This window comes from Musca vetustissima, unplaced genomic scaffold (assembly GCF_032173495.1).
Source record: "Musca vetustissima isolate MV318-11 ecotype Yass unplaced genomic scaffold, APGP_CSIRO_Mvet_v1 utg22976, whole genome shotgun sequence".
Taxonomy (NCBI): domain Eukaryota; kingdom Metazoa; phylum Arthropoda; class Insecta; order Diptera; family Muscidae; genus Musca; species Musca vetustissima.
In genome coordinates, this window is record NW_026874373.1 from 113,755 (window position 1) to 139,112 (window position 25,358).

The following is a 25,358-nucleotide window of genomic DNA, read 5'->3' on the forward strand; positions in this document are numbered from 1 at the left end:
TCGTGGTACCGATGCAACATCAAACAATAGGGTTCTGAAGTTACCACCAGAATCATCAATTCATACGTTGTGCTCTGAGGCACTGAGGAGCAACTCAGCTACGCGTAAGGGAAAAATTAGCTAAGCGGTCACCTTTATAGAGGTGCCGACAAGGCATCGAACGCTTTGATTCGATTGGTGAAATGCTGGAAAGCAGAATCATCAATTCATATGTTAGAGATAGAGAGTTCCGTAGGAAGAGCTAATGACAGAGGCACACTGCTGAGGTAATAATCTCTCACCGGCTAGATGAGATTCGTCCGATCTATCACTGCAGGTCGTAGAGTCAAGGAACTTACGTTGGAAGTCAGCAGATAAATAAAAACGGAGACTGAAAATCATATTTGAAAGAAAATATCTCTCTCATGATCTATGAGCCGATCTGCGTCGACGGTGAATATCGTCATCGAATAAACCATGAGCTTTACCATCTATTTTCGTACACGTCGACATAGTCAGATGGATCGAGCTCCAGCGACTATGTAGGCTAGGTCATGTTGTGAGAATGAATGAGGATTTCGCCCACTCAATCCTCAAGTAATGGTTCACGCAGAAGGGAATGACAACGAATCCGATGGAAAGCTAAAGTAGAAGACAAAATCTCGGAACAGGGTCTATTAAATTGGATGAGATGCGGCCAAAACCGATGCACTTGGAAATCTTTTTGTAAGCTCGCTTTTGGAACAACCGTTCTGTCACATGCCAGCTAAGTAAGAGGTCTTCTGGAATGCTTTCGTAGGCATTCGCAGATTTTCTCTTTAGTATCCGAGATCTTCTGAGCATCCTTGGAGCTGTTAGAGTATTCTCGAATGCTAACAGGAAACCCCCGTTAAAATAAATGAAGTCATTTGAGGTCTTCTGATTTCCAGAATACCTCAGACGGGTGATAAATGTTTGCAGTCAAATATTATTGATATTTTGAAGTATTGCGGTCCTCATGGAGCTATATTCTGCTGGATAATAACAAAAGGTTTTGGTGTTCATGAACAATGGCCTCGAAATCATTATTTAGAGTTGCAGAGTTTTTGACTGCAGTCTGTAAATTTCTACTTGATTACACGTGGCCTCTAGCGTAGGCAAACTTTCCGATGACCTCTTGGGGTGCAAGTATAAGTCGGGAGAAATTTTCTGTAGGGTCACAAAAGCCCGTAGAGCGTTCTGTTCTTCCCAACATACGACCTCAGAAATATTATTTAAAGTCGCAGAGGTCTACTTCGGTGTCGGTAAATAAGAACTTTGTTATGAAAGTCTTGCTGAAAATGTTGGTCGACCGAAATGTTGATCGCCGAAGCTGAAACGAAATTTTTGTAAATATTTTGCTATGGGTTTCTTGTGTAAAGGACTGAGGGAGAAAGATAGAGAGAGATTTTAGTTAAACAGGTATCTATTTTTTCATATTCCGACCACGTTCGATGGGAGAAATATGCGTAGAAGAGACTTCATTTACATTGAACCTTACCGAACTTCAGCTTAATTTGAGGTTAGATGAACTTACTGAAAGATTGATTACTTGCAGCCGAGACCGAGGGTGATGATTCCTCAATGAGATCTAATCGTAAAGGATGAAGAGATTGAAGATATATCCCGTGACCTAGAGAAAAAAGGAACGAACTTCAGTTCCAGTTAAGATTAGGTGAGCGGAAATAAACTACTTCGTGAAGTCTTTGGAAGTTGAGTTGATTTAGCTTTCTGAAGGTTTGGTTTCTTCGCAATATTCTTGCTTTGCAGTCGAGACTGAGGCTGATGATTCCTCAACGAGATCTAATGGTAAAGGCTGAAGAGACTGAAAAGAAATACCGGGACCTAAAAAAAGAGATGAACGATTTTCGGTGAAAAAGGACTGAGAGAGATTTTAGTTAAACAGGTATCTATTTTTACATATTCTCGAAGAGATTGAGGCTGATGATTCCTCAACGAGATCTAATGGTAAAGGCTGAAGAGACTGAAATACCGGGATCTAAAGGAATAGAGGAACGAATTTCGGTGTAAATGACTGAGAGAGATTTTAATTAAACAGGTATCTATTTTTACATATTCCGACCACGTTAGATGAGAGAAGTTGCGTTGAGCAGACTTCATTTACATTGGAGCTCGTAGCAGTAACATGAGATAAGATGTCCACGAATATGCCTGATGAACCGCTTAACCAACAGTGAAACTCGTCGTATAAGGGTGGGTACGTAGGTTCTTCTCCTGATTTTCCTTTTCATTGCAAAACTTAGATCATTAAGCTCGACTCGAAATATTAATAAATATACTATATTAATTTGATCCTCCGGAATCCCATTAAAAAATAATATTTTCCCCGTTGCTTATTCCGCCATTTACCTGAAGCGGATCATCGTCATCATTAAAATCATGAATAAATCTTTTGATGGTGCTGCTGCCGCTGCCATCTGTCCCAATGCCAGATGAGATAAATCTCCTGGAATTTATTTTAAATGTCATTCTTTGTCGTGCGTCCGCCTGCTTGCCCGCCTGTCTGTCTGATAAGAGTAATTGACATTAAAACTGTTCGAAATAGCGACAGTAGTATCATAATCTCTGCTCTGTTTAGCTCCGCTCCGGCGCAGCTTCAACTCTTAAGAAGATGGACTCATTTCCCGCATTCTAATCAGTCATTTTACGTGGTAAAAATAAAGACCCTCCGAATCTCCCCGTTACTCCCTTGCCAACCTGCCTTACTAATGGTCGAAATTAAAACGAAAGGTGGTGGCTGGGTGTTCGGTGGTGGCATGGAAAAGTCTATTTGCGTAATGCTTAGAGCTAAATAAGATTTAAATTTCATAGAAATTTTCCTTGCAAAAAGAAAATGAGAATCTAAATGCAATGCAATGAATGAGTGAATGAATGGAGGGAAAAATAAAAAAGAAAGGAAAAAAGGACGATGAACGACACTTCGAATAGAAAACATAGCAATGGCCATAATAATGACGCTGATGATGAGCAGCAATGGCAGCAGCAGCATGAATCTGATATGATGATGCCACTACTACTGATGCTACATGCTACTGCTGCTCCTGCTCCTGACGAATGCGAAGCGACAGTTGTGATGTTGCCTGCAATCTCCTTTTCATAGCTGCTAGTCATTCAATGTCATTCCGATGTTTGAAAGACTGTTAGTGAAATGAAATGAAGGAAATTGTTGCTAAAAATGACATACAAGCTGAACAAATTGGTATTTATAAAGATAAAGACAACGATGAAGACGACGAAGGAGAATCGGCAGCAGCAGCAGCAAATGAAGACATCACAGATGAACACCATAGGCAGCCCAAGTGTCACACGATCTGAGGAGGCCATATTTTGCAAAAAATGCGAAAAGATAAAGCCATCAGGCGAAAGCAGAAAATTATAATGATGAGGAGCAGGAGAAGGATGCTGATGCGGAGGTTGGGACGACGACTAAATTACTGCAATCAGGCTAATGTCGAATGAAAAAGGATTAGAATCGCTCTCACTCTCTGTCTCAATCTCTTTATTTCGATGGCAATTTTTGCATTGTAGCATCAGGAAATACTTGAGACCGAATAATGTCAATGCACTATTGTTTTTCTGTTGTTGTTGTGTGTGGCAAGGAAAAACTTGCAAGGTTGCAAGGATATCCGCAGGAGTCGCAGCTGAAAAGGGAAGTTTGAGAAAATAAATTGTGTTGTAAGGTAATAACATACTCAGTTTAAAGTTCTTAGTCCGAAGGAAAATATTCGGTAGTTTCTTGGAGATAACTATGACCTATCAAAATAATTATCTGATCTGCCAAGGAGAAGCATAACTCCTCAAAGGTGTTGTGGTAAGTAGCATAAGGCCTCAGTGGTGTTCTGAATAACTTTTCCGAAGAAATAAAATCGAAGGTGGCCAGTGGGACAGCTTCAAATGCCAAAAATTAGGGATGAAGGGATGTTACATTCTCAGCTCCAACAAGACCTAATGTTAAAGGATGATGAGGCTGAATAGTAATACCATGTCCTTGATAAGAGGTATTTTTCGCAGTCTGTATGTATGTCCTACTAGATGGACTCAAAAGGAATATCTCTGGCATTTTTTGGCCTAATAAGGAAGAACTTTTATAGAATATTTGTAAGACAATTGTATTTCTAAATACCCGGTGAATCTGGCGCCCAACGTCTATTTCCATTGCCGCATGTGGTATCTTTTAGTTAGATTCTCAGCTGTAAGACTCCCGATGCTTCCTGATTTTTTTTTTCTAAAATCCGCAAAGATCTTCCATAAAATTCCCATGTCAAAGGGCTTTTTTCAGGTGATCTCCGAAGTTATCTTAAAAGTCTCGGATCTTCTTCCCAGTCATTAACTACTTTCTTGCTTCAAGGTAGCTTGGGAAGAATGGATCTAAAGTGGCAGACTTTTATAAGGCAAGTGTTGCTCTAAATTTTCAGAAGTCTCAGATGTCATCTCTGCATTCCATAAATATTTGGATACTTCACGGTGACTTCGGAAATATTATCTAAAGAGGAAGATCTTCTATAGGAGGTTCTTAAAGACAAGTGTAGTTCTAAGTACTCTGCATTTATGGCGCCCAACGTCTACTTTTATTGCCACATGTGGTAGGTTTGAGTTAGATTATGACTTTATTCTAGAATCCTTAAAGATTTCCCAGAAAGTTCCAATGCCTAAAGGGCTTTTAAGATGGTCTCTGAAGTACTCTTTACAGGCCCAGAGGTTTTCTCATTAGTCCATAACTATTTTCTTGCTTTTAAGTGGCTTCAGAAGGAAGAATCTAGATGCAGACATGTTGTAAGGCAAATGATGCTCTAAGTTTTCTGAACTTCTGGCGCACAACAACTATTTCCATTGCACATGCGGTATGTTTGAGTTAGATTCCGAAGTAGAATACATCTGGCGTTTCCAAACTTTATTGTAGACTTCGTAAAGACAGAACTTTTATAGAAATTTAGTAAGGCAAGTGCATCCCTACGTATTCTGCAGATCTGGCAACCATCGATTACCACATGCGGTATGTTTGAGTTAGATTATGAGCAGGGCTGGTTTCCGAAGTATTCTTTAAATTTCCAGAGATCTTCTCCACACTCCGTAAGTATTTGCTTGCCTTAATGTAGCTTCAGACGGATTATAGGAAGAGGTAGAACTTTTATTGAATGTTGGTAGGGCAAGTGTAGCTCTCAGTATTCTGCACTTCTGGCGCCCGACGAATATTTCTACTTGTCACATGTGATATGATTGATTTAGATTATACTTTTAAAGTATTCTCTAAGGTAGGAGAACTTTCAGATTATTTGTGTAGGGGCTAGGTCTGGCGCCCAACGACTATTCTCATTGCCACATGAGCTGTTAGCCCTTCGATGTTTCCTGGATTTATTCTAGACTCCGCAAAGAGCTCCCAAAACCTTCAGTAGGGTTATCTAAAGAGGTAAACATTAAATAAAAAAGGTTTCTGTAAGTCTGGCGACCAAAGACAATTTCTTTTGACAAATTATAAACTAAATTACCTCTGATGTGTCCTAACTTTTTTTTTCCAGATTTCATGAAGATCTCGCCTAAAATTCCCCTGGCGTAGAACTCTTCAAAAGATTCCTTAACGGAAATCAATTCCCCATAATAAACTCCTAAGTATGTTTCCGTAGCAGAAGTTGTCCTTATAGTCACCGAGGTCTTTTCTAACAGAAAAGGTGGGCCTCGAAGTATTCTGTAAAGTACTAAAACTTTGGGAGTCCATTTTATATACCCACAGGAGGCCTCTGTACATATTTTTCCCCTTTCAAATTGTCTCCGAAAAGCTCACAGGGTAAACAAAGGTCTGAGAGGTTTTTCTGTAAAGTAGGCAGCAGAGAGTTTTATTTGACAACAGAAGCCTGGCGCCCAACGGCTACTTCAATTGCCACATGGGGTATGTTTGAGTTAGATTATGAGCTGTAAGGTATTCGATGTTTCCGGGATTTATTCTCGATTCTGTACGGAGTTCCCAAAATCTTCAGAAGTGTTATCTAAGGAGGACAAATTAAATAAAAATCATATTCTGCTGGTCTGACGCCCAAACGACTATTTCCATTGCCATGTGTGGTACGTTTGATTTAGATTATGAGCTGTAAGACATCCGATGCTTTCTGGATTTATTCTTGACTCCGTAAAGAGCTCCCAAAGTCTTAAAACGATTATCTAAAAAGGCAGAATTAAATAAAAAAGGTATTCTGCAGGTCTGGCGCCCAACGACATTGCCATGTGTGGTATTTATGAGTTAGATTATAAACTAGAATACCTCTGGTGTCCATTTTGGAGGCTCATAAATTGTCCCCGAAAAGTTTACAGGGCAAGCAAAAGTCCGAGAAGTTTTCCTTCGCCTTTAGAAAAGGTAGCAGAGAGTTTTACTTTGACAACAGATGTCTGGCGCCCAACGGCTATTTCCATTGCCACAAGGGGTATGTTTGAGTTAGATTATTAGCTGGAAGGTATTCGATGTTTCCGGGATTTATTCTAGACTTCATAAAGATCTTCCAACATCTTCCGAAGAGTTATTTAAAGAGGCAAATTAAATAAAAAATGTATTGAGGAGGCCTGGCGCCCAACGATCTTTTCCATTGCCACATGTGCTATGTTTGAGTTAGATTGTGAGCTGTAAGACATCCGAAGTCTCCTCGATTTATTCTTGACACCGTAAAGAGATCCCAAAATCTTCAGAGGAATTGTCTAAAGGCGGAGAATTAAATAAAAAAATATTCTGTACTTATGGCGCCCAACGACATTTCCCTTGGCACTTGCGGTATGTTTGAGTTAGATTATAAACTAAAATACCTCTGGTGTCCATTTTGAAGACCCACAGAAGGCCTCTGTACTTTTTTTGGTCCGCTTTCAAACTGTCCCCGAAAAGCTCACAAAGGCAAACAAAGGTCTTAGAAGTTTTCCATCGCCTCAGAAAAGGCAGTGGAGGGGGCTTTACTTGATCACAGACGGATATTTCCTTTTGTCACTTGTGATATGTTTTCAGTACGACATCCGATGTTTTCGGGATTTATTTTAAACCTCGCGCAAAGATCTCCCAAAAACTGCAGAAGGATTATGACAAAGAGGCTGAATTAAATAAAATAAAAAACAATATTGTGGCGCCCAACGACTATTTACATTAGCCACATGTGGTATGTTTAAGTTAGATTATAAATTAGAGTACCTCTGATGTATCCTAAACTTCATTTCAGATTTTATGAAGATCTGCCATAGAATTCCCAGAGTTCTTCTCTAACAGAACATGTGGACTCCGAAGTCTTCTGCAAAGTACTACAAAGTACTAAAGTACAGAGTCCATTTTGTAGACCCACAAGAGGCATCTGTACTTTTTTGGTAACCTTTCAAATTGTCCCCGAAATGCTCACAGGGCGGAATAAAGGTCTGTGAAGTTTTTCTTCGCCTCAAAAAAGGCAGCCGGCGCCCAACGAATATTTCCATTAGCACATATTTGGTATATTTGAGTTAGATTATGAACTGTAAGCCGTCCGATGTTTCTTGAATTTATTCTTGACATCGTAAAGAGATCGCAAAATCTTCAGAAGGGTTGTCTAAACAGTGTGAGTTAGATTATAAACTAAAATACCTCTGCTGGTTCCTTACATTTTATCTAGACTTCGCGAATTCTCCCATTGGTCTCAGAAATATTCTGTAAAGTACTAAAACTTTCGCAGTCCATTTGGTAGACCCACAAGAGGCATCTTTACTTTTTTGTCCGTTTTCAAATTGTCCCCGAAAAGCTCACAGAGCGAACAAAGATCTGAGAAGCTTTTCTTCGCCTCAGAAAAGGTAGCAGAGAATTTTACTTTGACCACAGATGTCTGGCGCCCAACGGATATTTCCATTTGCCATATGTGGTATGTTTGAGTTAGATTATGTGCGGTAAGACATCCGATGTTTCCGGAATTTATTCTAGACCTCGTAAAGAGATCGCAAAACCTTCAGAAGGTTTGTCTAAACGGTGTGAGTTAGATTATAAACTAAAATTACGCGAATATCTTTCGCAGAATTCCGCTACTGGTCTCAGAAGTATTCTGTAAAGTACTAAAACTTTCGTAGTCCATTTGGTAGATCCACAAGAGGCATCTGTACTTTTTTTGTCCGCTTTCAAATTGTCCCCGAAAAGCAAACAAAGGCATGAGAAGTTTTACTTCGCCTCAGAAAAGTCAGACGGGAGTTTTACTTGACAAAAGATATCTGGCGCCCAACGGATATTTCCATTTGCCATATGTGGGGACAAAATTGTCCCCGAAAAGCTCAGATGGCAAACAAAGGTATGAAAAGTTTTAATTCGCCTCAGAAAAATCTGGCGCCCAACGAATATTTTAATTTGCCACATGTGGAATGTTTGAGCTAGATATAGAGGTCCCAAATCTTTAGGAGAGTTATCTAAAGAGGCAGAAGTAAATAAAAAATGTATTGTGGTGGTCTAGCGCCCAACGACTATTTTCATATGTTGTATGTTTGGATTAGATTAGCTCACAGGGGCAAACCAGGGTCTGAGAAGTTTTTCTTTGCCTCAGAAAAGGAAGCAGAGTGTTTTACTTGACAACAGGGGCTGTCTGGCGCCCAAGATCTGCGACGTTTCCTGGATTTATTCCAGACTCCGTAAAGATCTCCCCAAATCTTCAGAAGGGTTATCTAAAAAAGCAGAATTTGGCAAAAACCCCGTTCTGCATGTCTGGCGCCCAACGACTGTTTGTCGCGTGTGGTATATGTTTGTTAGATTCAAGCCTGTAAATGATTCGATATTTCTAGGATTTATTCGAGGCTCCGTAAAGAGCTCCCAAAATCCTATTCTGTAGGTCTGGCGCCCAACGTTTACTTCCTTTGCCATATGGGGTATGTTTTTAGTTAGATTATAAACTGGAATACCTCTGATGTGTCCTAGCCTTCTTTCCAGATTTCATGAAGTTCTCCCATAGAATTTCCCTGGCTAAGGATTCATTAAACATTCATTGACGGAAATCAATTCAAAAATCAATTTCCCATAGTCTACCAAAAGGTAGCAGAGAGTTTTATTTGACAACAGATGTCTGGCGCCCAACGGCTATTTCCATTGCCACATGGGATGTGTTTGAGTTAGATTATGAGCTTCAAAGCATTCGATGTTTCCAGGATTTATTCTAGACTCCTTAAGGAGCTCCCAAAATCTACAGAAGGGTTATCTAAAAAGGCAGAATTGAATAAAAAAAATGATTGTGGAGGTCTGGCGCCCAACGTATACCTCCATTACCACTTGTGACATTTTTTGAGGTAGATTACGAATTACGATACCTCTGGCGTTTTCAAAATTTTTTTCTGGACTCCTTAAAGATTTCCCATAAAATTTCCCAATTTCCCATAACAAACGCCTCAACATAACCTCAAATTTTATCACCACTTAATTTCAATCGCAATGCGAGTTACTTTACGCCACATAATTAAATTAATTGATTTCAAATGGCAAATAACGAGAAAATATGTGACGTTCTGTTTTTAATGGTTTTGTCGGATTATGTTGGAAATCTACGTAATCCTCCACCCTGCCCACCCTCCCTTCCTCTACTTTTTTTATTATGCGTCTTAAGTGTTTGTTTGGTTTTTTTGTGTGTGCCGACAATTTCTTTGTGGGGAAAATTTTCTAAAGGAGATTTTTTTTGTATTTGAATATTCCAACCGAAGCCTCTAAGGCCTCTGAGGCTTCTGACTTCTGTCTTCTTGTTCTTCTTCTTCATCAGCAAATAAAGAAATAATTATAAATCTCAAATAATATTAACGTAAATAAATGTTTACGTTTTGGGCTACGGCTTTTTTGCTTTAATGAAGTCAGGGGTGGTTGGATGGCTGACTGGAGGGCTGCCGTACCGGGCTGCCCTGCTGCAAAGAAATTCCTTTTGAGTCCAAAAACATAAATGGAATTATTTGATTCCTACGCTTTTATTTGCTATCCTTCCCTTCCTGCTCCTGTCTCCTTTCGATGCGATTTCCATGTCCTCTTTGATTTTGCGGAACAAACTTCGGTACTTTCACTTTTTTCCCCCTTGCAGTTATGGTTAGAGATTTAACAAAAATTATAACTAGAGTATATCCCCTGTCTGTCTGTGTGTGCAAAGAGAGAAAACTCTCTTCCCCTCTCTCCCCCCTTCATTTGCTCTAAAAATTATTTTTTGAACAATAAGTTCCGCCACCGCCGCCGGTTTGTTTTTATTTAATGTTGGGCGCCATTGAGGCTTTCTAATGTTATTTTTTGAATATATGTGTGTGCGAGCGCTTTCCTCCAACTGTCTGTCTGTGTATGTCTATGTATGTGTGTGTGTGTGAGTGTATTGTGCAGAAAATAAGGGCATCATGGCATTTCTGTGTCTATCTATCCCGCTTATATTTTTTTAAATAAACAAAACAATTGTCTGTTTAAATTGTTGCTGAATTCTGGTCTCAGCCAAGCGTGGCGAGAATTCTCCCCCGCACTTCGAAGCAATCACAATTCCCTCATTCTTCCGCTGAACATTTTATGCCAATGATTTTGAAAATGCTAACATTGGTTTTGGCGAGACTTACTCGCACACACACACACACAACCACTCGCTTACCCTCCACTGAAGAACAAAAAACGGGGGTTGAAAACCCCATAGTTAACCCCCCTCTTGCAATTCTCATATCTAAAAAAGAGATTAACTCAACCGAACATTTTTTGTGCAGCAACAACAACAACTACACTAACAATTAAAGCGGTAGGCAAACGGTAGTATCATTCTAATGCCCTGCCATAACCTCCCCCAAGCCTAAAGCACCACACAGACGTAAACTGCCGAACTAACAGGCACACAAATTGAGCTCCGTAGATTTTTTTTGAAAAAAAAGTGAAATTTTTTTTTTGAAAAAAAAACTTTCACACAACGGAATCAATGGCTTAGAGAGAGACCAAGAACAAAATCCGAACAACCGAACATTGTACGGAGAACTATGTTAACTAAGCCCGCTTTCGTTAAAGGTCTTAATGTTGATCAACAAATGGGGGAATTTATGGTCGATGCAAACATTTGTTTTTTTCCTTGATTTTCTTGTCCATATAAATCCGAATGGAGCGGAAGGTACAGTGGTTCATGAGAGATCCATAGCTGACAGTTTGTAGAGGAATCAGAGGTCTCCGAATTTTTTTAGGGACTTTTAGGAGTCTCGAAGAGTTCTTCTTGAAAATATTTGTCTTGAGGATTTTTAGAAGTCTCGAAGAGTTCTCATGGATATCAGATGACCTTAGAAGTCTCGAAGAGTTCTTATTGGTAACTGAAGGCCTTAGAAGTATTCGCAGGAATTTTTTTTAGAGGAATCAAAGGCCTCAAAATGTTTGTCTTGGAATTTTTCCGAGTCTCGAAGAGTTTTCATTGATATCAGATGACCTTAGAAGTCTCGAAGAGTTCTTATTGGTAGCTGAAGACCTCAGAAGTATTCGCAAGTATTTTTCGAGAAGAATCACAGGCCTCAAAAGTGTTGTCTTGAGGATTTTTAGAAGTCTCGAAGAGTTCTCATGGATATCAGATGACCTGAGAAGTCTCGAAGAGTTCTACTTGGTAACCGGAGGCCTCAGAAGTATTCGCAAGTATTTTCTTAAGAAGAATCACATGCCTCAAAATGTTTATCTTGGGTTTTTTTTAGAAATCTCGAAGTGTTCTCATAGATATCAGACGGTCTAAGAAGTGTTCGCAATAACCGCATAGCTTTTAAAATCAATTTGTAGATTGCCAGTAGACTTCTTCGAAGAGTTCTCATGGATATCAGAGGAGTATTCGCAGGATTTTTTTTGAGAGGAATCACAGGCCTCAACATTTTGGTCTTGAGGATTTTTAGAAGTCTCGAAGAGTTCTCATGGATATCAGATGGCCTAAGAAGTGTTCGCAATAACTGCATAGGTGGCCTGTAAGGTTTCATACCTTTCCGAAGTGATATATTCGACAATAGGTGGCTTCAGAATTATTATCAGAAGTCACAAGGGCATCGGCGAGTGCATTCAGGTGGCTTAGAGGACTTTTGCAAGGTAACTACAGGCCTATGAAGTTTTCTTACGCATCAGAAAAAGGCCGCCGTGAGTTCCGCTTGGCAACAGATAGCCAAAAAAAATATTTGAAGTCGCAGAGCATTTCTCCTTAGTTTCTAAGGTTTACAATGGTTGCAGAGAATCTCGAAGAGTTCTTATTGGTAACCGGAGGCCTCAGGAGTATTCGCAGGTATTTTTTTGAAAAGAATCTCAGGCCTCAAAATGTTTGTCTTGAGGATTTTTAGAAGTCTCGAAGAGTTCTCATGGATATCGGATGACCTGAGAAGTCTAGAAGAGTTCTTCTTGGTAACCAGAGGCCTCAGAAGTATTCGCATGTATTTTTTTAAGAGGAATCACAGGCCTCAAATTTTTTGTCTCGGAATTTTTAGGAGTCTTGAAGAGTTCTCATGGATATCAGAAGCATAGCTTTTCGCAATAACTTCATAGCTTTTAAAATCAATTTGTAGATTTCTTCGAAGAGTTCTTATGGATATCAGATGACCTGAGAAGTCTCGAAGAGTTTTTATTGGTAACTGAATGCCCTAGAAATATTCGCAGGAATTTTTTTAGAGGAATCAAAGGCTTCAAAATGTTTATCTTGGGAGTTTTAGAAGACTCGAAGTGTTCTCATGGATATCACATGGCCTGAGAAGTATTCGCAATAACTGTATAGCTTTCAAAATCCATTTGTAGATTATTAGTAGACTTCTGGGATTTTTTGTTCTGTTTTAAATTGTTCCCGAAAAGCTCACAGGGCAAACGAAGGCCTGAGAAGTTTCATTTCGCATCTGAATAGGGCTGCAAAGATTTTTATCAGGATTCAAAGAGATCTATTCGGCTGTTGGAGGTGTTAGAACTATTATAGGATTTTTATTGTTTTCCGATTGGTCTCAGAAGTTGTCTTTCTAATCGCAGAGGTCATCTCTGACAGAACATGCGACCTCTGTTCCTTCTGTAGACCCACAGGTGGCCTCTGTAATTTTCTATCTACTATTAAATTGTCCCCGAAAAGCTCTCAGGATAAACATAAGCCTGTGAAGTTTTATTTCGCATTATAAAAGGCTGTAAAGATTTTTCAGGTTTCGGAGAGATATATTCGGCTGTAAGGAGGCTTCAGAATTTTTTTTATAGGATTCAGGTTAGTCTCAGAAGTTATCTTTATAATCACAGAGGCCTTCTCTAATGTGGCCACAGAAAGTACTACAACATTCGGAGCCCATTTGTAGACAGTCACAGAAGGCCTCTGTATTTTTTACCCACTTTCAAATTGTCCCGAAAAGATCACAGGACAAAAAGAGGCTTGAGAATCTTTATTCCGCATCATAAAAGGCTGCAAAGATTTTTACTTGACATCAAATGACCTCGGAAAAACTATTTAAGGTCGCAAAATAGTTCTATGTAGTGTTTTTAGGCTTCGAAAAGATTTATTAGGCTGTTGGAGGCTTCAGAACTATTATAGGCTTTTTATAGTATACAGCTTAGCCTCAGAAGTTGTCTTTATAATCGCAGAGGTCTTCCCTAAGAGAAAATGCGGTCTCAGATGTATTCTGTGTAGTGCACCAATATTCAGGGTTAATTTTGTAGACCCACAGGAGGCTTCTGTGCTTCGCTGGCCCGAAAATATCATAAGGTAAACAGAGGTCTGAGAAATTTTACTACCCATCACAAAAATACTGCAGAGATTTTTACTTGACAACAAATGACAAAATTATTTAAAGTCTCTGAGTATTTCTTCGCGGTCGATCGGGTTGCGGAGAGTGCCGCTGCTGGTGAACTATTATAGGAGTTTCATAACATTCAGATTGGCCTCAGAAGTTGTCTGTATAATCGCAGAGGTCTTTGCGAATAGAACATGTGGCCTCAGAAGTATTCTGTAAAGTACAGCAACTTTCAGGGTTCATTTTGTGGACCCACAGGAGTCCTTTGCTCTTTTTTGTCCAATTTCAAATTGTCCCCCAAAAGTTCCCAAGGCAAACCAAGGCCTGAGAATTTTTATTTCGCACTAAAGGCTGAAAAGAGTTTAACTTGACCTCAAATGACGCCAGAAAAATTATTTAAAGTCTGCAAGTATATTCTTCGTAGTCTATAAGGCTTCCAAGAGGTTTAGTAAAACAGCGGGTGGTTTTACTTGACAACAGATGACCTTAGGAAAACTATTTAAAGTCGAATAGTATTTCCCCGTAGTCTATCTTCGATTTCGGGGAGATCTGTTCGGCTGTATGAGGCTTCAGAACCATTATAGGATTTTTATAGTTTTGAGATTGGTCTCAGAAGTGTCTTTAAAATCGAAGAGATCTTCTCTAACAAAACATGTGACCTCAAAAGTATTCTGCAGGGAACTGCAACTTTCGGAGCCCATTTATAGACTCTCAGCAGGCCTCCGTACTTTTTTGTCCACACACAAATTGTCGCCGAAAATAAAGCAGGGCAAATATATTTTTAATGGGATTCAAGATAATTTTTTCTTGTGGTTTTTGAGAGTCTCGGTGTATTCTCCTTGGTAACAAATGGTATAAAAAGTATTAGCAGTCGAATCAGGATGTTCAGAGTAATTTTGGGCACCAATAGTTGGCCTCAGAAATTTTCTGATTGGTTTCAAAAAGGAGCGGAGAGTTATGCTGGTCTACATGAAGCTTAGAGGATTATTGTAAGACAATATGAGGCCTAAAAGGATTTTCTTAAGTCGCAGAGCATTGTGGTTCCAGAAAGATCTATTCGGCTATAGGTGGCCTCAATATTATTATATTAAGTAATATAATTCAATTCAAATGGTGTTTAAGAGGCCAGATATAGTTCTGCTATTCGAAAAAAACCCCTAAGTATTCTTTACAGCCTCAGAGAACTTATTCGTGACATCAGAAGTTTTCTCTGAAGAAACAGAAGAGGCCTCAGAAATTTTCTTTAGATTCACCTAGGCCTAGACTTAAATATCCTAGACGTCTTTTGTCGGTTTTCAAAAGGTCTGTTTATAAAATAAAACTCCAAAGGAAAGACAGACTTTCGATTTATTCCTCATATGGCAAAGGGAATATCTGAGGCTACAAAAACATAGAAGACAGGAATTTATGTTGCCACTTCTTTATATATTCGAAGACTTTAAAGAAAATCGTTACTTATGAATAAAATAACTACCTCCTCAGTTATATTGCGTAGCGTATAAGTAACGACATTAGTTATACGCCACACTACTATTTACTTCAGACTTATATCTGATAACTTCAAAAGGTCTCAGAGATTCCAAAAAAGTAAATTTCTCATTCCCCTTTTGAGGTCTTCTGAAGGGCCTAAAGACTTTCTATACGAACCATTTAACTTTTTTGACATTATTTTTGAAATAAATATTAGCTGAGGTTCCGCATACGTCTATAGGAATATTTGAGACTACAAAAACATAGAAAAAGTTATTTAGGTTCCTGAATTAACAACACAAGATTTTATATTGCCTCTATGGAAATTTTTTTAAATATTCGAAGCCTTCCTTTAAAAGAAACTATTACTTATTTACTTTTGAATAAAATAACTACCTCCTCAGTTAGATTGTGTAGCGTATACGTAACGACAGTAGTTATACGCCACATTACAATTTACTTCAGACTTGTTTCTGATAACTTCAAAAGGTCTCAGAGATCCCAAAAATAAATTTCTCATTCCCCTTTTGAGGTCTTCTGAAGTGCCTTAAGACTTTCTATACGAACTATTTTACTTTTTTGATATTATTTTTGAAATAAATATTAACTGAGGTTCCTTGTAACGTATACGTAATGACAATAGTTATACGCCTCAGCACCATTACATATATTTCTCTTTAATAAAGAAAAAAATGTATTTCTTCTGACCAAGTTATAACTTTTGATAATATTTGAGGTCTCCTTTTCGGAGAAAAATAAACCTTCCAAAAAGTCCTTTTATAAAGTAACAGGTAAGGTTTTCTCGAGCTCTTAGCATTCTCTGAAGATTTCTAAGACTTTCTTATATGCCTTAAGAGCCTCTTTTTTCCAAAACAGAAAAATATAAAAATGGATTTTCTGTCGCATGATGCAAGAAGATTTGAGGCTTCCTTTACGGAAGAAATAAATCTTCTAATATATTTTTTTTTTAAATAAATAACCACTGATGTTCCCGGTAACGTATAAGTAACGCCAGTAGTTATACGTCACTGTACTCTGCCAATATTTGCTTTAAGGAACTAATATTCAAGGTTACCTGTGGCGTATACGTAATGCCAATAGTTATACGCCCCAGTGTTAACTTCCTTAAATTATGTATTAGAATTCCGAAAAAGACCATTATTTTTAAATTACTTGAATATTTTTTTCAAAACCACTGTCTGTTACTCCCCTTCAAAAATTCACATGCTTCAATACTTTACCTTAAATGTAGTTGTGAAGAGAATTTTGTGTGTGTGTAAACGTATGTATATATATGTGTGTTTGTTATGTCTGCTAGATTCAGACATAAAATATGCACGCCAGCCGAAAAAAAACAACAAAAAACCTTATCGAGTAACATGCAATCTTTTTTCTCGTCTCTCCTTGGTTCGTTTTTCCGATTTTTGTTTTTTACGTCTAGCCGTTTCTGATAATCGGTTTGTTGCATGCCACAGCCATTCGAAGGGTTCGGAGCTGCAGGTAGTCAGAATATTCTAATTAAAATTAGTGGCAGTCGAAGTCGCAGGTGGCCGTGACTACGAACCTGGGTATCAGAATAAGCAGACGAATTGGAATGCAAAAAAGGAAATTACTGTCCAGAGCAAAGAATGAAGGTAGATTTGTTAATGATAAGGACATGGCTGGGGCGTAACTGTAGACAGTAAAATTGGTAGTAATTCTGGGCTTAAAGAATAAATAGAAATGGATTTGATTTAAAGGAGAAGAATTGAAAAATCAATTTTGGATACCTGTGCGTATAAGTAACGTCACAAGTTATACGCCCTATGGTCTCAAAAGTTATTTACCTATATTTCAAGGGGGATTTCAAATATTTATGGATGGATCGTTGAAAAAATATTGTTTTTTAAATTAGGCCTTATAAGGAGCCTTAGAAATAGTTTTCAAAAAATCGAGGCCTTATAAGGAGCCATAAAAATATTTTCTAAAAATTCCAGACCTTATGAGGAGCCTTAAAACTGTTTTCTAAATAATCTTGGCCTTATGAGGAGCCTTAGAAATATTTTTCAAAACATCATGGACTTATGAGGAACCTTAGAAATATTTTTAAACAAATCCAGGCCTTATGAGGAGCCTTAGAAACATTAAAAATCAACAATAAATTTTGGATAGGTGTGCGTATAAGTAACGTCACTAGTTATACGACCCATAGTCTCAAGAGTTATTTACCTATATTTCAAGGAGATTTCAATATTTTTGAATGGATCTTTAAAAAAATTTTTTTAATCCAGTCCTAATGAGGAGCCTTAGAAATATTTTTAAAATGTCGTGGCCTTATGAGGAGCCTTAAAAATAATTTCTAGAAAATCCTGACCTTATAAGGAGCCTTAATCATATTTTCTAAAAAATCCAGGCCTTATGAGGAGCCTTTCACCATCACCAAAGACCACAGACAGTATCTGAGAACTTCTCCGCAGTGTGTAAATATCGGTTTTGGCTAGACGCATAATAATGAATATTCTCTGAAGCAGAAGAACATGAATAGGCAAACTGGGTTCCCAGATGTCCTCAGAAGTACTCTTCAAAAGTCGCATACGGCTTTTCCAGCCTGTCGGGTTTAAAATAATTCGGGAGATGTCTATTCAGCTGCAGGTGACATCAGAAGTATTATCTACAGTAGCAGACAATTTATCGAGATTCTGTTCTCTGTTGTCCTGCAAGTTGATAGTTCTTTGTCGGTTCACAATAGGCCACATAGGGTTGTGCTTGGTAAATATAGGCCTCAGAAATATTTTTTCGAGTCTCAAAAGCCTTCTCCGCAGTAGCAGAATTATCAGAAATTTTGGTAGAACAATAGTAGGACTCAGAAGGTTTTTGACCTTATGTGGAGCCTTAGAAATATTTTACAAACAAATCCGGGCCTTATGTGGAGCCTTAAAACATTTTCTAAAAATCTAGGGCTTATGAGAAGCCTTAGAAATATTTTCTAAAAAATTCTGGCCCTATGAGGAACCTTAGAAATATTTTTAAACAAATCCAGGCCTTATTAAGAGCCTTAGAAACATTTTTTAAAATAAAATAAAATAAAAATAAATTTTGGATAGCTGTGCGTATAAGTAACGTCAGTAGTTATACGCCCTATGGTCTCAAAAGTTATTTACCTGTATTTCAAGGAAATTTCCATATTTTTGGAAGGATCTTCTGAAAAAATATTGCGATTTGTAGAGGTATTTTATAGGTTATATATATTATATATCGGGGATTCTTCTGTGGTGTGACCTATAGTGAATTTTAATAGGGAAGATTTTTCCCATTGGTAGTGTTCCGCTAAAATGACTTCTAGGTGGTCAAATTAGCCTAAATGGGGAAAAGTGCAACAGAAATAGAAATAGTTCTATATCTCAGGTTTCATCGCTATTTTCTAAGTTATGTATTCAATCTACGGATTTCTTGTGTTCGGTGACCCATAGTGGAATTCGATAAGGAAGATTTTTTCCATTAACACCATTCCCCTAAAATGAAGCATACTGGCCTTATGTGGACCCTTAAAAATGGTTTCTTAGAAATACTTGTCAAAAAATCCAGGCCTTAATAAGAGCCTTTGAAATATTTTTTCTTCCAACTCCATTAATTATTATTCATCTCCGATCAACCTCCCCCTAACCACCTCTTCTCTTATAAATATTGTCATAATTTTATAGCCCCGTAAAATGTTGTCCGTCCATTGCCTTTCAGGAGCCTTTCAAAAAGCATGCCACTAAATCCAGCCAGAATCCTTTTTATGACTATTTATATTTTAATAGCTCAAAAGGAAAGGGTCGGGGGGTTCGGCGCCGCTCTGTAGCTAGTGTTGGGTCAACCATAAAAATTAGGTTTTATGGTGGGTAGATTTTTTTTCCAACATCGTCGATGTTCTTTTGTTTTTGCTCTTTGGTTTGAATGTTAAAATTGGTTTGGTTAACTATAAAAATGATTAATGGCTGATGCGGGGCTTGGCGGGATGTTCGACGGGTTGTTTGAATAGATTCTTGGTCGGTTGGACGAAGTGATTGACAGAAAACTGCTTACGAAATTTTAATGATGGCCATAATAAATTTTGAAATGATTTTGACAAATTGTGTGATAGCTCAGTGGAGGGGGAAGAGGTGGGGTGTGGGAGGATGTGCAGATTAACAACTGTTGCTGGAGGAGGAATTACAGCATTATTTTTTTAGGTTGGAAAGAAGGTGAATTTAATTTACTCATAAATAATCTTTTGATGAAAGAAAAAATGATTAAACAAAAAGGATGCAGACATCTGGAAAATGTTATTTTTTAATAATCTTAAACAACGAGGGCCTGGTTGCGTATGAGTGCTGTCAGAACGTATACGTAACAAGGTCCCATTGGTATTTTATTTAATTGAAATTACTGAATTGGTTCAGTAATTTCAATTGGATATTATATTGGGTTTAAAAAATATATTTTTTAAGGATCTTCGATTGGCGTGGATTTTAAAAAAAATAATTTTTAAGGCCATACACAAGGCGTGGATTTATTAAAACATAATTTTAAGGATCCTCGACAGGCGTGGATTTATAAAAAACTATTTTTAAGGATCCTCGAAAGGCCTGGATTTATAAAAAAATATTTTTAAGGATCCTCGACAGGCGTGGATTTATAAAAAAAAACAATTTTTAAGGATCCTCGACAGGCGTGGATTTATAAAAAACTCTTTTTAAGGATCCTCGACAGGCGTGGATTTATAAAAAACTATTTAAGGATCCTCGACAGTCGTGGATTTATAAAAAAATATTTTTAAGGATCCTTGACAGGCGTGGATTTATTAAAAAATATTTTTAAGGATCCTTGACAGGCGTGGATTTATAAAAAAAACAATTTTTAAGGATCCTCGACAGGCGTGGATTTATAAAAAAACAATTTTTAAGGATCCTCGACAGGCGTGGATTTATAAAAAAACAATTTTTAAGGATCCTCGACAGGCGTGGATTTATAAAAAAAATATTTTTAAGGATCCTTGACAGGCGTGGTTTTTAAAAAAATATTTTTAAGGATCCTCGAAAGGCGTGGATTTATCAAAAAATATTTTTAAGGATTCTCGACAGGCGTGGATTTATAAAAAAATATTTTTGGTCCTTCGACAGGCGTGGATTTATAAAAAAATATTTTTGGTCCTTCGACAGGCGTGGATTTATAAAAAAATATTTTTGGTCCTTCGACAGGCGTGGATTTATAAAAAACTCTTTTTAAGGATCCTCGACAGGCGTGGATTTATAAAAAACTCTTTTTAAGGATCCTCGACAGGCGTGGATTTATAAAAAACTATTTAAGGATCCTCGACAGTCGTGGATTTATAAAAAAATATTTTTAAGGATCCTTGACAGGCGTGGATTTATTAAAAAATATTTTTAAGGATCCTTGACAGGCGTGTTGTTAGAAATTAAATACAGCGGACACGTATGTTGTGTTCAGTTCAAACGTTTATTACAAAAGGTACAGAAAAATAGTATGATACAAACACAAAATACAATATGAATACCAAAGCCTACTAGGTGCAAATATTTGGTTTGACTACAGAGTGTATTCTCAACAGGTATGTTTTCAACACTTCCCCTCAAACCGAATATTATAATTATTCAACATTTTTTAAGTTCATTAATTCTACAAATTTCTTATGTTTAATTTTGTGCAAATTCTTAGTGCATATATCCGCAATCATTTCATTAGTGTTGACATATTTAAGTTCAATTTGCTTCTTACATATTTCATCGCGAACGTGATGATATTTGATATCAATATGCTTACTGCGGTTGTGGAATACAGGGTTCGTTGCCAACTTCATAGCACCTTGATTATCAACATTTAGAATCACTGCTTTGTTCTCAACACCTTCGAGTTCATATAGCACCCTTTTTAAATATACAGCTTCTCGAGCAGCATTTGATATTGATATATACTCTGCCTCTGTGCTACTCAACGCTACTACACGTTGTTTTTTAGATTCCCACGAAATCAAACACTCTCCATAATAAAATAAGAATCCTGTATAGGATTTTCTATCAATGGGGTTACCTCCCCAATCTGCATCCGCATAACCGCACAATTCTTTTTTACCATCCTTGTACTCAATCTTCAACTCAGTAGAACCAGCCAAATACCTTAATATTTTCTTGCCTGCATTAAAATGTTCAATGTGAGGGTCGCTATTTTTCTGCGACAGCTTGGCTACTGAATGTACAATATCGGGACGAGTTGTGATCGCCAAATACATAAGCTCTCCCATTAATGTTTGATATGCTTGTATATCAGCTCGTTTGCAGTCTTTGTCACATGCTACTTGAAAACCAGGATCAAGTGGGGTTGCCACTGTCTTGCATTCCTCCATACTGTATTTTTTCAACAAATTCTTAATATACTGCATATTACTTACTGTTAAACTTCCTGTTTCCCCGTCTCTATTAATTTCCATGCCAAGAAAATGTTGAACCGGTCCTTTGTCGCTGATGTCAAATTCGCTAAATATAGCACGCTTCACTTGCAGCAGAATAGACTTGTTTGCACAACCAATTAAGTGTCGTCGACATACACAGCTACTATAACCATTTCACCATTGATTTTCATCTTATATAAGCAGGGCTCATTATCGCATGAAGTAAATCCGATGTCTTTTAAGCACATGTCAAGCTTGGCGTTCCATTCTCTGCCTGATTGCTTTAGGCCATAAAGCGACTTCTTTAATCGTAGAACCTTATCTGGAGCCTTCTCATCCACAAACATTTCTGGCTGCTGCATATAAATCTCTTCATGCAGATCTCCATTTAAATATGCGCTAACCACGTCCAACTGATGCAAATGCATTTTATTTTGTACTGCTAGACTCAAAAACAATCTAATATTTGAATACCTAATCACCGGAGAAAAAGTTTCTTTGTAGTTCACGCCGTATTGCTGACTACAGCCCTTAGCTACCAGCCTGGCTTTATACCTCTCTATTGCTCCGTCTTTGTTTGTCTTAATGGCATACACCCATTTGCAGCCAATAACTTTCTTCCCAGTTGGTAAATCAACTAATGACCATGTCTCATTTTTCTTCAGGGTATCATATTCAACTTGCATGGCTTTCTTCCATTCGTCCGATTTTACACAATTCATGGCGTCTTCGGGAGTTTGAGGTACAAATTCTACTTCATCTGATAATCCACTCACCACATTGAATTGCTTCCTAGGCCTTCCCCTATTTCCATCTCGAATTATCTTCGGTCTTCCACGACCTATTCTCTGCTCTCCTCGATTCAAATTTTCTTCCAAATCATTATTTTCCTCAGCAATTTGCTGAATTGTTACTTCGTCTTCTTCTGTAATATCACTACTCTCTTCGGCGGTGTTGAAATCCTCTTCCTGATCTTCAATTCCATCTGAATCCGGATTAGTTTCGGGCAAATCTGAAACTTGTTCGTTTTCGTTATCCAATACCATATAATATGAATCCTTATCTTCGAATCTAGTCCCGTTTTGGACACTACTGGAATTTTGAAGGCAATTTTCATCAAAAATTACGTCGCGTCTCTCAATCACGGTTTGAGTACTACTATCGTATAAACGATATGCCTTTGCAACTAATGAATAGCCAATCATTATATATTGCTTCCCCTTGGGATCAAATTTCGCTCTCCTTCCTTTATTCAAAGCTACAGCACATGCACCAAATACTTTGAGATGGCTAACCTTTGGCTTCCTTCCATACCATACCTCGTAAGGAGTTTTCTCACATAGAACCTTTGTTGGAGATCGATTCCGCAAATACACCGCAGTTAAAACAGCTTCTGCCCACAGATTTTGAGGAAGGTTTGCATGGATCAACATGGAACGTGCCATCTCCACAATAGTACGGTTAGCTCTTTCTGCTACTCCATTTTGTTGTGGGGTATAGGCCACCGTGAGTTGACGTACTATACCCTGATCTTGTAGATATGAATCAAACTGATTGTTTATATACTCACGCCCATTATCACTCCGTAGTATCTTAATTTTCTTTCCAGTTTGGCGTTCGACTTCTTGCTTAAATACCTTGAACTTTTCAAAAACTTCGCTTTTTGCTTTCATAAAATATACAAAAACACGACGGGATTTGTCATCAATAAAAGTGACGAAATATCTGGATCCTCCGGCAGAATTTACATTTATCGGACCGCACACATCAGAATGAATCAGTTCCAATAATTCTTGAGCTCGGTGTTCTGACATATTTGGAAAGGGAGCCACATGTATTTTGCTCAACATGCACGTCCTGCACTTCACATCTTTAACCCGCTTTGACATTTTCATGCCATTTACCAGACATTTCTTGCTCATCTTATCAAGATCATTAAAGTTTAGATGTCCATATCTGTAGTGCCATAACATATCATTGTTGCTTGCTGCATTTAAATGATGATCATATTTCTTGGACACCACAAACAAGTTATCTTCTTTCTTTGCTTTTAAGGTGACAAAACCATCCGCGTCCTTCATTTCTACGCCATGCGAAGTGAAAATTGCTGTATAGCCTTTCTCGACAGCCTTACTTATTGAGATAAAATTTCCGTGAAGATCCGGTGCATACAGCACATCTTTCAAACGGACTTCACACTCCGCATTAAGAACAACTTCACCTTTTCCAATAGCAGTTATGAAAGTATTGCCAGCCAGATAAATTTTCTCATTGCACTCTTCAAATTCCGTGAACAAATCACGACTATTGCACATGTGAGATGTTGCACCACTGTCTACATACCACACACCACTCTTAAATCCGCCAGATACTGCCAACATTGCACTTGAACGTTCCTTTTCCACTTTGTTTTCTCTACAATATCGAGCAATGTGTCCTTTTCTTCCACAAACGTAGCACTTTCCCGAAAAATCTTTCTTGGACTCCGAATTTTCCTTCTTGACGAATATTTTCTTTTGCTGAGAGCTTGCAAATGCCTGCTGTATAGAATCAGCTTCCAATGTGGCATTCGTATTTGCACGACGTTCACCTTCTTCTAGTAACTTCAATTTTAAAGCATGGAACGTCGGCAACATGTCTCGAGTTTCCATTGCAACAATGAAATTTTCCCAACTCGATGGCAAACTTGACAGAAGAATAATAACTATGAGCTCATCCTGCAACTCTATTGCTATGTCGGCCAATTTCTCCACAATGTTTTCAAATTTTTCGACATACGGAGCCACGTCTTCGTTTTCCATCATTTTTAAATTCATAAGCTTTTTAAAAAGCATCACCTTTTGAACTGGCCCTTTCGGCTTGTAAATTTCTGCTAATTTCTTCCAAGCTTCCGCTGATACTTTACATTTCTTTATATGATTAAGTTGGCTGCCTTTAACGCTCAGTATTATCATCGCCAACGCCTTTTCGTCACGTCTTACCCATTCCTCCTTTTGTTCCGTTGTCCATCTTGGGTCACAATCGTAGGTCCCACTCGCATACTTCCACAGCTCGTTATGTACCAGAACGCTTTTCATATGCATGTGCCAGGAATCATAATTCCCTTCATCCAATTTTTCTATTTGTAGGGACGGAGTCGCCATCTTGAAAATTCCTTTTTCCCTTTAAAAGCTTTATTGGGAACACAACTCCAAATTCACAAAAATCGTATCCAATATCAGCAAAATCTTCCTTTGTTAAACCGCTACAAAAATCGCCTTGTTGTAATATCCTTCACAATATAATCCTTGGCCTCTGTCCTCAGCAAGAAATTATCCTGGGCCCATAACCATTGTTAGAAATTAAATACAGCGGACACGTATGTTGTGTTCAGTTCAAACGTTTATTACAAAAGGTACAGAAAAATAGTATGATACAAACACAAAATACAATATGAATACCAAAGCCTACTAGGTGCAAATATTTGGTTTGACTACAGAGTGTATTCTCAACAGGTATGTTTTCAATTAAAAAATATTTTTTAAAGGACCTACACAAGGCGTGGATTTATTAAAAAATATTTTTTAAAGGACCTACACAAGGCGTGGATTTTTTAAAAAAATATTTTTGAAGGACCTACACAAGGCGTGGATTTTTTTAAAAAATATTTTTTAAGGACCTACACAAGGCGTGGATTTTTTAAAAAATATTTTTTAAGGACCTACACAAGACGAGTATTTTTTTAAAAATATTTTTTAAGGATCCTACACAAGGCGTGGATTTTTTAAAAAATATTTTTTAAGGACCTACACAAGGC

At 37.8% G+C, this 25,358-nt stretch overlaps 1 protein-coding gene across 1 annotated transcript; it reads right to left on the bottom strand.

Moving 5' to 3' along the window:
• Positions 1–20,764: 20,764 nt before the first annotated feature.
• On the bottom strand, positions 20,765–21,517 carry LOC133333295 (uncharacterized). Its single transcript, XM_061541613.1, has one exon. The coding sequence runs from the start codon at positions 21,515–21,517 to the stop codon at positions 20,765–20,767; it is 753 nt and encodes a 250-aa protein (XP_061397597.1).
• Between the last annotated feature and the right edge of the window lie 3,841 nt (positions 21,518–25,358).